Raw genomic sequence first — 12,166 nt, forward strand, 5'->3', positions numbered from 1 at the left:
CGACTTTATCTGGATCGACCCGAATCGATTGTATTTTGGCCCAAAACCAGGAGCCAAACATACCGTGGGCAATTCCCCGCGCAAAGTCAGGCGGTCAAAGGCCAAGGTTGTCCTCCTGGGTCGTCGCCGGCGCCGTCGCCGTCGCCGTCTCCGTCGCTCTCCCGCTTTCTCTCGTACACTAAAATTTTTAATTTACTTTTTCTTCTTCAGTTTACAATTATTGTCCTTGTCAAATTCACAATCACCATTGGCACCACAAAACTCTCCCTGTTGCCGGATGCGAGGCAGCGGGTGAGGACATGCACGCTACATTTTGGCAATGACCGTGTGCATAAATGTCAATTTCGTTTCTGCTTTATTTAAAAAAAATTTAGAAATTATTTTCATTTAAAAAGGGGTTAGTTTTATGGAATATCCCAAAGGTGGAGGAGAGATGGCCACCCGTTGCCCGGGGAGCCAGAGTGGGGCGATGGAGACGCTCGTGTCGAACTTCCGGTGGCCTAATCGGACGGTCTGCAGCGGCCACACCTCCTCCATTCCGGCCGGCGGCGAACGGACCACGCTTCGTCGCCGGAGGTCCGAGGTGCGGTTACTCGCCGGGAATTTGGAGCTTCCTGGAGGGAGGGGGATCAGGAGTGCGGCCGACTGCGAACGAAGCGTAAGGGGATGGCGAAGCGGCGGGGGAGGTAGAATTAGGGCGAGGGCGAGAGCGGAGAGTGCCGGAGATGGGATGGAGGCGTCTGCGTCGACGTCGACGGCGGATCGGAGGTACCAAGAGGCGGACTTCCCTGTGTGGGAGAAGCTCGGCGCGGTCGTTCGCCTGAGCTACGGGATGGGTAAGCATTCTTTTCTCTCTCTCTCGCTTCTCCAAGTCAGGTACGTCTTTTTGGACGAATTGGAGGTGTTTGGTTTCATTGGTTCCTGGAAGACGAGTCCGTTTTTTTTTTTTTTTTTTCCTCCTTCTGTTTTCTGCTTTTTTGACCACTGCAGTTTAGTTTGCTTTTTTTAACATTGTCAAATCGCGGATATATTTTTCTCTTTCTTTTCTTCTTCTGTAACTTTCGACCTGTTAATCCTCTCCCTCCAGGCAGAACTGAGGGTATTATGGTTCCTTTACTGATTTTAACTTTCGGATATTTGTTAGCTGCTGTAATTTAGATTATTTTCCAACTTTTCAACTGTATTTTTCAAATTGGGAACTTTCCTCCCTTTCGTCATATTTTTGTCTAGTTTTCTGATTTTTGAACGTGATGTAACAAAAAATCGAGTGCAAATTGCCACAATGAGAAACTTGAGATCCAAAATTTATAATTCAATAATTAAAGTAATTCTTTATGTAATTCCCTTAACTGTTTTTTCTTATGATTTTTAGAACGAATTAAAATTTTTATAGAAGATCGCCAACACTTCATGTCAGTGAATCTCCTTAATGTGCGCTGCCTTAATTGGATGCACAATTCCAATTCCGAAGCAACTGCTTGTTGCGTCCTCGTTTTTCTTGAGAAGTTCGGCGTAGTTACTGGAATTTTATGACATACTGATATTTTTTGTCTTTTGATCACTAAGTAAATGATGAGAACTTTTTTGGTCCATTGGATAATCAAAACCTGATTATCTTTTGTCTCAACTCTTAGCTTCTTGTTAAGTTGTGTAGGGCAGTCCGAATTTGGTTTAATTTGTGGATGTTTCTGCTTGTTTCCTTTTCATTTTTCCTGCTAATCAATTTGATATTCAATACATCCAGGTATATATGGTGCCATGGCGCTTGCGGGCAATTTTGTGTCCTCAATGACGGGAGTTGATTCGATGGGTGGATTCCATTTCTCACTGGAGGCTCTGTTAGATGGACTTGGATATGCGGTTCCTCCTATAATGGCCCTCCTCTTTATACTAGATGTACGCTACTCCACATTGTGGTGAATTATTTATTTCTTCAGTGGATTTGATTGTTTTTCTGATTTTTTTTTAATACTTTAATCTTGGTAACAGTAGGTATAGCCGTATAGGTGATTCTCTGGCATGCTAAATTTCTTCCTCCTCCGTTCCCTTTGATCTCTTTACAAAAAGTATTTGTTTATTGTTATTATGTCACTCACTATAGGTTTAGAATCTGGAGTAATCATATCTTGGGAAGATAGGATTCGTGGAGATACTTAACATCTTGATTGGTTTGACAGGATGAGGTTGTCAAGGTGTCACCTTATGCTCGTGCAATTAGAGATGTTGAAGATGAGGAACTAAGGAGCTTTTTCTATGGGATGTCTCCATGGCAGGTATGTTGGTGATCCTTACTTTTTTCTAGCTTGCTTTTTCTTAGTCTTTACTGCTGCCCAATACATTCTTGTGGGTTAAGAAACTTCATATACGGCTATTCTGTACACTGCAGTTCATACTTATTGTGGCTGCGAGTTCCGTTGGGGAGGAGTTGTTTTATCGTGCTGCTGTGCAGGTTTGGCTTTATGAAACTCGCCTTTTCTCTTTTATTCATCACTGATGAAGCGTTCCTCAGCATCAGATGACTACAAAGTGATAGGCCTGACTAGCAGCTAACATGTAGTCAAATAAGTTTCTAAACATTCAGGAAATGGCCTTGATGTTTAAACGTTAAACACTTATTGTTAGGCTTTTACTTGTTCCTGTCAATAGACCAGTTTGATTGAGGTACCGGCATGCTAATATGAATTTCGTGACTAATCATAAAAAAAGTCATTTACTAATTTGTTAGTGAATTCCTTTCTTAATATTAATAGGGCCATACATCTGTTTGCTTTCTGAATTAAAGAAATTGGACTGTTGTAGGGGGGGTTGGCGCACATGTTTCTGAGAGGCACAGAATTGGTGAAGGACGCTCCTGGAATTACATCTCTGGTTCGTTCTTGACTTGGTTCATAGTTATTTCAGTGATTTGTCTTCAAAATACTGAAAACTGAGCAAGGCCCAAATCAATTTGAAACTTACCCTCAGTCTATTTTCAAAAGGAATAGCTGCACATGGTGTTTGTTTCATTCTGAGTTGGTTGGGCAGTTTTTCTGCTCGTTCATCAAGTGACTGGATTTTTCCTACTTAAGGTTGCTGGACTTTGTTGTTGACATATTTATGGCTTGAGTTTGTGCAGACTGGAATGTTTCCTCCTTTTGTCCCATTTGCGCAAGCTTTTGCTGCTGTAATAACGGCAGCTCTTACAGGTTCCCTCTACTATATTGCTGCCTCTCCCAAAGGTGAGTACCTAGAACGATGCTGAAGCTCTCTAAAAGGTTTCCTGTTCTATTCACACATCCAGCAGATGCCGAGCTTCTTTTTCCATTCGTAACTGTTGGAGTGGTGTGTCGTTTTTTTCCCTTTCCATAAGGAAATTGGGGAATGGCCTTGTGGCTTTACTTTACAGTTACATCTTTCGATCCCTCTTCACTGCTTCAAAAAATTTAGGTTCCAAGGACACAGATTCTAACATCAAATTTTAAAATATTCTATCGTTGGAAGACAGGCTTTGTCATTACAGCCAGAGGTGTTTGGGATGTCAAACGTATCTCTGATACTGTTTTTTTTCGGCTTCTAGGATCTGATTGACCACATATGTAGCATATTTTCTCCTTCTTCATTCAATTTATACAATTGTTAACCTTTTTATGCAGACCCCACATATGTCATCGCACCAACGTTACCAACTCGTTCCGGTCGTGAAGATCTTAAAAAGCTCTTTGCAGGTTTGTCCTCTGAGCTCATTGTATGTGAAGTGTGATCAGCATAGTACAAGGGAATAATGAACACAGAAAACTCAGCAGTATTTCCTCTTTGACAGCTTGGTACGAAAGGAGACAATTGAAGAAGATATATTCGCCCCTCCTAGAAGGTCTCTTGGCCCTCTACCTGGGTTTCGAATGGATCAAGGTGACCAAAGACCTTCACTACCAAATTCTGAGAATTACTATGTCTTGAAACCATTTACTTTTCTCAGGTGCATTTGCTGAATTTGCTGTTTATTTTCCTGTTTGTTGCAGACGGATAATATTCTTGCGCCCATGATCACCCATGGCATATACTCTGCCGTCATCTTGGGCCATGGCTTGTGGAAAATTCATGATCACAGGCGTAGGTTTCGCCAGAGAATCCAGCAAGTAAGGGAGGAGGGAAGAAGAACAAACAAATTATGAAGACGAACACAATGTGGAAGGAATATTCACGGCCATTAATTTGTTTGTGCTGCATTCTTGCTGGTTAGAGAGTATTTGTACAGCAATTCTGAAGTGCAGGGAAATTCATAATCGGATGCCTAGCCGTCTCTGCTTGTGGATATATAAAAATAAAAAAATGTAAGAGTTGGTGTACTATAGATTATAGAATATACATTAGGTTTGTATATGGTAGAGTTGGTTGGATAGTCGGCTGATGTATAGACTAGATGGATGATAACTACACTACTGAGTCAATTTTTATTCAAAAATCCAGAAAATTTCATGAAAATATCGCCTAGCCTTGGAAGAGTGTTTTGTGCACTTTTTTTTAGCCCTCTCTCTCTCACCCCTTCTGTGTTGTAGATGGCTCCAGGGCTTGCGCACTTCCAGCTGCTGCAGTTTCTATGCACACCACAATTATGCTTCAGAAAACTTTTCATTCTCTTCTTCTACCACAGTCTTGGTTTTCCTGAGTTGTGATGTACCGTTGCTTGTTGGATTGTGAGAAGTTGCCTACTCTTTCCCCTTCATAACCAAATCTAATGAAATGGAGTCGTTTCTTCAATCAAAAGACCTCAAAAATAAAAAAAATGAGAAAGGGAATTAAGAAACTTCTACGTATATGTATGTCCTGGGCACACAGACCGGAAAAATAAAGTATGAAACGAATTATGTGGTTCGATGAATTGGAAAAGAATAAACAATGAGAGTCATTAAATAATATTTTTTCCGACTCGACAGACAAATTCGATCAAATATCAATTTATGGCCAATGAGTATTTGTCTAGTCAACATTATTGCGGAGCCCAAATAATTATAATTGCGAAGAGTTTTGGTCGAATACTTCGTTTGCATGTCTGATCCCACAAACATTCAGTGAACATGGACGTGGCTTATGGACCAATGGCTTCTTGTTTTCCGGTATGTAAGGGGATAGGCATAGGTCCGAAATAGGAACAGAAAGATCCGCCATATCATCCCACAATCATTTCAAATCCAAATCCAATTACTTGGATTTGATAAGAAATCCGAATATGACTAAGAACGAACTAGAACTCGAATTATGATTTTCTTGCCAAAGACAGAAGGCATCTGTTCCGACAGGTACCAAAATCCAATAACATGTAAAAAAATGCGAACTTGAGGCCTCCAAATTAACATGCTTTATCGAATCAAGCTTTGGCTTCTTTGAAGTAGAATCCCAAAATCTAAAAACTGTTTACCTGCAAAGCAAGCACTTCAAGAGGCCGTTCTTTCGGCATCAGGTTTATGATTCAAACAGATCAATTAGTGACTAAACGAGGACCTCATAACACGTAAGGAACTTTAAATTCTTCACTTTACTAAACTTGACGAAGGCAAGTGGATTACGCAAATCGGAGTATATAAGTGGATCAGGTTGATGTAATCCTACCATGAATGACTATAAACCACATGATCGAATCAGATGAAGCCAGAGGAGGCACCGGACCGCCTACTTGGTATGAAACCCATAGCCAGTCACCAATCTAAATCGGTGGACAGTGCTACCATTGGACCCCGGCATTTTCTAATCACCCATCTCAACTACTGGTCAGCAGCCATTGAAAATCGACATCATAATATGGACAAGGAATGCCACTGCGTCAATCAATTCTCTTCTTCTTCTTCTTCCTATGCAAGAAATTAAGAAGGGGGATGAAGGTGTCCATCCACCTCAAAGAGAAGGAGAAAGTCTACTTGCTTTATCGATGCAAACAAATGTAGGAAAAAAATGTCCGCGTCTACCCAGGTCGGGTCCCAGTTGGAATGCAAGCTTTGGTTTTTGGGTCTGGGCCATGAGCGGATCCCACTTTTTTAAGCCAGACCAGACTCATTCTGCCGATATCCAAACTCCAAATTAAGTGACATGCTAAACGTTAGTGGAGCAATGCAACTTGCCAATCCAAGCAAGTCAGCCATAATAAGTGGAGAAAGAGGTCAATGGTTTCATGCCTGCACGGTGCCTCCATGTTTGTGACCAATTAATTGCATCACTAAACTAAGTTTGGAGAGATGGCATACATTGTGTGGACGGATTTAGATTATCCACCTGCCTACCTACTACTACCATGCATATCCAAATAGCTAGCTTGTCTTGCTTGAAAAGAGTCAGGTTTTACTGGGTTGAATTCGAGACATGGATCAGGGCACGGTTCCCCTATTGAATTATGAGCGGAACCAATATCGATTTCGAGCCAAATTGATTTGGATTTTAATTTGCTTACTAAATTCAAAAACCATTTAAAGCCGAGGGCTCAGATCATCAAACATTAGATATAGCATCCAGAAAGTCGATAGTAGTGTGCCGCAATCAAAGTCTTTGCTGTCACTAATGAACTGAACGGGCCTCTATCGGATGACAGGGACAGAAGCGCACCCCAAAAGATCAATCAATCTGTTATTACAGGAAGATCGGAGAAACGAGTGATGGAGAAAGAGAGAAGAAAAAAAGACCTCATTTCCCCCTCCAAATTAATTTTGTCCTTGTGCACCCAGTAGAGCCACGCAGATGAATGTAAAGGTGCAGGTCATCTACATGCACTTGGGCTTAGCTTTCCAATACACAAGCTATAATGACAAACCCAAACAGAAAAGAAAGACAAAAATTGCTCAGCCCTTAATTTGGAACTGTTTAAACTTACAAAATGAACCGATTAATCGAAAGTAACGAAGACAAAAGAGAATGTCAATTACAATTGTAGAGTGCCCCCAGAAATCCCACTGCTGCTACTGCCTGGAGGGCTGACGGTGATCCACAGCAACGATACTATGATGGCAAACAAGCCTGCCCACACATAGACCAGTGTGGGCAGCTTCCCCCTCCTTCCCATGAGCCCCTTTGCGAATGGGTACATGTGAGCCAACACCCAGAAACTAAAGAACACCCCACCAAAGAGCTTGCCCCACTGCGGTATCGGGCTGTACACTGTCCTGGCGAACCCTACCGCTACCGCTACCGCATTCACCACGATAATGGCGATCGGCGGTATCATCAGGCTGGTCCACTTCACCTCATACAGGTCCGCAAAAGCGTCGGCCTCGTCCTCGGATGCCGACTTTGATGTGAGCTTGAACGCGATCTCCACGCCGCCGAACACCTTGAGCAGACCCTGCAGCACCGCGACCAGGTGCGCACTGGTACCACCTATAAGCCAAAATTGCTCGTTCCGCCACCAGTCCTCGAGATCGATGCCGGACCACCGGATCTCCAGGATGGCCAACAAGCAGAGGGTGACCGTGATGGTGAGCAGGTAAGTGAGGAAGGTTACGCTGAGGGTCTGCACGATGAAGGTGCTGGTGAACAGGGAGATGGCCGGTAGAAAGCAGTAGACGATGAGGAAGATGGAGGTGAATGGGTAGACGCAGACATTGAGATATGCTACCCTCTGCAAGAACTTCATCCTCCTGCTGGCGAAAAGAGCGTTGTTGCGAGAGAAGAAGATCTCCATGGAGCCGGTAGCCCACCGGAGAACCTGGTGCAGCCGGTCGGTGAGGTTTATAGGCACGGTACCTCGGAAAGCATCGGGGTACGTGATGCAGTACACAGACCGCCAGCCCCGGTTGTGCATGCGGTACCCCGTGACCACGTCCTCCGTGACGGACCCATAGATCCAACCCACTCGGTCTCCCCACTCCGTCTTCTCCTCGTACCAGCAAGAGATGACTGACACCGCTTCGGCCACGGTGGGTGCAGTGAGCGGTTCTCGACGGTACAGTAACGCACCAGGAGGCCGACCGTTCTTGACGGACGGATGGTCCGCCAACGGCCGGCCTTGGAACTCGGCAACCGGGACCGAGTGAGCAAAAAGCGTGGAGTTCCCAAATTTCTTTGGCATGTCGGAAGGAGTTTCATCTAGAGGCGGGGGAGGTTCGGTAAAGGCGGATTCGTCCGAGATGGTCGACGATAGCGACGGCGACCGTAGGTGGTGCTTGCTCTGACCGAACACGCCGGTATACTCATACGTCCGAGGTGGGTCGAAGCCATAGAGAGCAACACGTCGGAAGAGGCAGCCGGTACCGACGTAGACCGGTCCTTGGAGACCGTCGAGCGCGCGCATGTTGCCATCGAAGAACACGGTGTTGTGGTTGGCGTATCGGTCCGAAGGATCTACCCCTTCAAACCGCTGAGGAAACTGAATGTAGCAGATGCGATCGCCACCACGGTCCATCATGAAGCACAGACCCTCTTTGATGGCCTGAGAGTTGTATATGTAGTGATCGCAGTCGAGGTTGAGGATGAAGGGTCCATTAGAGAGGATGGCGGAAGCACGAACGAGGGCGTTCATGGCGCCTGCCTTCTTGTTGTGGTCGTACCCAGGGCGCTTCTCTCTGGAAACGTACACCAGCATAGGCACCCGCACGTCGACGCCGGAGAGGTCGATCCTATTTTCATCAGGGCCGCCTAAGACAGGGTCGGGGTCAGGTACCTTGGTCATCACCTGAAGGATACCGGCGTGGTCACCTTTGCTGTGGTCCGGCGACGGCACCAACCACGTCCCCGGCCAGTGCGTACCGTCCGCCATCCACGTCGCCTGTTGAAGGATGGCTGCTGCCTCCGATGCGACCTCCGGGTCGGCGGTTTCTGTCTCCCTAGCGGCCTTTTCCTCTTCCCTGGCGTTGTATGCGTTGGATCGGCGGCGGATGGCGTCGGGGAGACCGTTGATGCGGACCTTCAACTCGTCATACTCTCGCTTGACTCGCCGGCGGTCGCGGACGAAGTCTGGGTCCTTCTTGAAACGGGTGGGGTCGCCGCGGGCCGTGAAGTAGCTCTCGGGGTTTCGGGGGCAAACGTTATGCTTGCGGCAAAAGGGAACCCAGAGGTCGGCGAAGGCGGCGGCCTCCGCCATGGCCTCGAAAGTTAGGAGGCTGCCACCGTCATCAGAAACATAGCAGGCGAGCTTCTCGACCGGGTACTCGGCGGAGAGAATGGAGAGGATGGTGTTGGCGGTGACGAGAGGAGGCTCCTTTTCGGGGTCCGCGGTGGAGACGAAGACGTCAACGCCGGGGAGGTCAGAGCGGCCGGAAGGGTTGGAAGGGGAAGGGGACTCGAATTTTTCGTGGAGGGCAACGAGGTCGACGGAGCGGTTGACGGGGTTAAGCTTAGGGAGCTGGTCGAGCAGCCATGAGAAGGCGAACCAGAGCTCGCAGACGACGGACATTCCCCAAAGCCACACGGCGTCAGGGTTCGGGTGCTTCACACGCCACATCAAGAAGAAGGCTAGCACCACCAGCCGGGTCGCAATAAGAAGCCTGCAATTTTTTTTTTTTTTTTGGTTTTCGGAAGCGAATCAGAGTTAGAGAACGAATCTTTGCTAAATTCGTTCGAAAGAATAAAAGTAAAGGTAAACTAACCTGTATGGGCTGATAATGGCAGTTGGGATGGAAAGCTTCCTCGTCAGTGGCTTCCATGGCTTGTCAAGGAAAGCTTCCATGCTCACGCTCATGGTGTCATCATCGACCACGTCATACCCACCACCATGATCACTCGAAGACCAGAAGGCATTCCCATACCCGTAGGTGCCACTGGTCTCAAACAACCACCTGTTGTGGTCAAAGTCCCCTGTCTGGCTCACGATCATGGACTGACTTGGCTTGAGCCCACCGCTACCACCACCCCCCCTAGCCCCTGCAGTGGTCTGATCATGTTGGTAGGACGATTTCGAACCATAAGGGCCCTGACCATCCTCTGCCTTGGCTGGCTGGTTGTCTGGGGTGGGGGGCATTACCACCGTATAGTTTATGGGTGTCGGGAACTCGCCGGAGAATTCGATGTTATCGAGGCTCACAAACCGGCCACTAGACGTCCGCCGGACAAACTTGACGGACGGACTTGGCCGGGGCGGCATGGCCTTGTTTGAGTCATTGTGGTTTAGTGGGTCCATGGCTGGGGAGTTGGTAATAGCTTATTTCCGATGGTATTGAGGTAAGGGGCTGCTGCTCAAGCCTAACTGTGGTGGAGATCGGGAAGGAAGAGATTGGAATTCCGTGCCAAGTACTCCTTTTTGACCAAGGCTTAATTTGAAGGAGGAGGACTATTTATTTATTTGATCTCCAATAGGAGAAGTAAGAGTTGCATCTCTCAATATAAAGTCGAAAATCCAGCATAGCTCTAGCTCGCTTGTGAAAAAGCAAAAAAGTGTCCAAAACTCCTGTCAAGCAGTAAGATCCTCTGATCGATTAATCAAACCTGCAAATTAAACCACGGAAAGGCATGAGCATTGATTTGTTTGGACGCGGTGAAGATATCTGTCAGACCAATGTCGAAATTATCTTTCATTCAATTTTTGTTGGAGAATATCATAAAAAATACTTCATATTTCTTCTTTTACAATCAAAGTTTATATTGGATTATACCTGGTTTTAAGTTTACGCCAACAATACCAGAAGGAAGAATATTGATAGAGAATAACGTTTGCTTAATGAATGGAACAAAAAGAAGCGATTAGATGGTCGATCGTAAAGAATTGCATGGTTGATTCTTGCAATATCCTAAAAAGAGTAGTCAGCCTGTTGTTGAAGAAATCAGAATTGCCAATAACGAATTTCCTTCTGAATTCTGGAAAAAAAAATTGTATGCATATTCTTTCAGAAAGTTTAACATACTTGTTTCATGAAGACAAGCAAGAAAGAAACTAAAGAATTGCTTTTAAGTTTCAAGACGATGGGAACCTAAACCAACATTCTTCCATGGAAATGAAAGATATTGCTTGCAATAATCAATATTAGAGATCGATAGCATTCTCAGGCCTCAATTCGATGTGGAAATTATCGATTCCACCTTGATAATTACCAAGAAAAGATTGAAGCTACACGAGGTTTGAATTCTCATCTCCGGATTATGCACGCAATTTCCTGATCTTCTTGATTGAATTAGCCAAGTCGCAACCTGCAAAAATGAGAGAAAATTCATCTTACAAATTACATGTCCAGGAACTTCTTGAAAAGAAGAGAGAAAAATAAAAAGCTGGGAAGCAAAATTTAACTCCAAACCTGCGAAAGTATCAGATCAGATGAGGAGAAAAGTTGCAGGAGTCATCACAGTATAGAGAGAGAGAGAGAGAGAGAGAGAGCAAGAAGGACGCAGAGAACGGCTATATGTTATTAAAACCCCGTCTTATCACCAAATGGTTTCAACTTCCTCACCAAGCATGCAATGACTGTGATACCTCTCCATTTCCATAAAAATTACGACATTAGCTTTCATGTAGTAAGGCAAGGACAAAGATACCCAGGGGCAGAGTTGGTATAGCCACATTGAAGAATTGAGGGTGATGTCGTGCATGGGACTTAGTTTGGGGGTCATGGAGAAGACGTGATAGTTGGTACCAATGAAAACAGAGCAAATCTTCTTTCTTCTTTAATTAATTAATTTGGAGTCATGGCATACTTTTTTATGATTTAAAAAAGTAGTATATTAGTTTATGACAGTGACTATGGATTACAACATTATTTAGAGATGAAGGTCTTGCCGTCTAGTTGCGGTATACCCCCTTCAATGGACATGTGAAAGGTCCAGCTAGCTAGAATTCGTTTCCAATTTTGCATGCGAACCTGGATCTAACTCAAATTGAGTCGTCGTGAATGATCGTGCTCACCACGAGAGGGCTAGGCATGCAGAAAAGGAAATCCATGTACTGCTCAACTTGAGAACAGCAATAACCCAGTAGATCAAACGATAAGTCCCACTGCATGAATGTTTAGGATTGCGAGTCGGCGGTTCTGGATTTGATATCCATCTGGCCAGTTAGAGCACCGATTCTGTGTGTGTGTGTGTGAGAGAGAGCGTGCGTGCGTCCATGCAACCAACCCACCCTCACTGTCATCACAGTCACACATAAGATTGGTATAAAAATGAGAGAACGTCCGTTAAATTTCAGAAGCTCAGATATTATTCCGGCAGAGTAGGTTTTAGCCGACGTACGAGAGGAGAGGGAGAAACGAAGACAACTTAGTGTGCAATGAAAGCCACCAGG

At 45.2% G+C, this 12,166-nt stretch overlaps 2 protein-coding genes across 2 annotated transcripts; one reads left to right on the forward strand and one right to left on the reverse strand.

Moving 5' to 3' along the window:
- The first annotated feature begins 407 nt into the window (after positions 1-407).
- Positions 408-4,461, forward strand: LOC116252261 (uncharacterized). Its single transcript, XM_031626410.2, has 9 exons — positions 408-836; positions 1,745-1,896; positions 2,178-2,273; positions 2,387-2,449; positions 2,800-2,868; positions 3,116-3,218; positions 3,633-3,704; positions 3,800-3,888; positions 3,999-4,461. The coding sequence occupies exons 1-9, from the start codon at positions 434-436 to the stop codon at positions 4,149-4,151; spliced, it is 1,200 nt and encodes a 399-aa protein (XP_031482270.2). The 5' UTR covers positions 408-433; the 3' UTR covers positions 4,152-4,461.
- A 2,157-nt stretch (positions 4,462-6,618) lies between these two features.
- LOC116253757 (cellulose synthase-like protein D1) lies at positions 6,619-11,267 on the reverse strand. The gene is made up of 4 exons (XM_031628746.1): positions 11,184-11,267; positions 10,984-11,079; positions 9,546-10,380; positions 6,619-9,443 (listed from the first exon to the last, which is right to left on the reverse strand). Exons 3-4 carry the CDS (start codon positions 10,073-10,075, stop codon positions 6,884-6,886), a joined length of 3,090 nt encoding a protein of 1,029 aa, XP_031484606.1. The 5' UTR covers positions 10,076-10,380; positions 10,984-11,079; positions 11,184-11,267; the 3' UTR covers positions 6,619-6,883.
- Between the last annotated feature and the right edge of the window lie 899 nt (positions 11,268-12,166).

The sequence above is a fragment of the Nymphaea colorata genome, chromosome 4, assembly GCF_008831285.2.
Source record: "Nymphaea colorata isolate Beijing-Zhang1983 chromosome 4, ASM883128v2, whole genome shotgun sequence".
In the NCBI taxonomy this organism is placed as follows: Eukaryota; Viridiplantae; Streptophyta; class Magnoliopsida; order Nymphaeales; family Nymphaeaceae; genus Nymphaea; species Nymphaea colorata.

Bases quoted from the DNA above. Each gene is read 5' to 3' on its own strand.
- LOC116253757 (XM_031628746.1), bottom strand. From the start codon at position 10,075: ATGGACCCACTAAACCACAATGACTCAAACAAGGCCATGCCGCCCCGG. The intron at 9,444-9,545 runs GTTAGTTTACCT...AAAAAATTGCAG, and splicing joins GCCATTATCAGCCCATACAG to GCTTCTTATTGCGACCCGGC.
- LOC116252261 (XM_031626410.2), top strand. From the start codon at position 434: ATGGCCACCCGTTGCCCGGGGAGCCAGAGTGGGGCGATGGAGACGCTC. The intron at 2,450-2,799 runs GTTTGGCTTTAT...GGACTGTTGTAG, and splicing joins TTTATCGTGCTGCTGTGCAG to GGGGGGTTGGCGCACATGTT. The intron at 3,219-3,632 runs GTGAGTACCTAG...CTTTTTATGCAG, and splicing joins TATTGCTGCCTCTCCCAAAG to ACCCCACATATGTCATCGCA.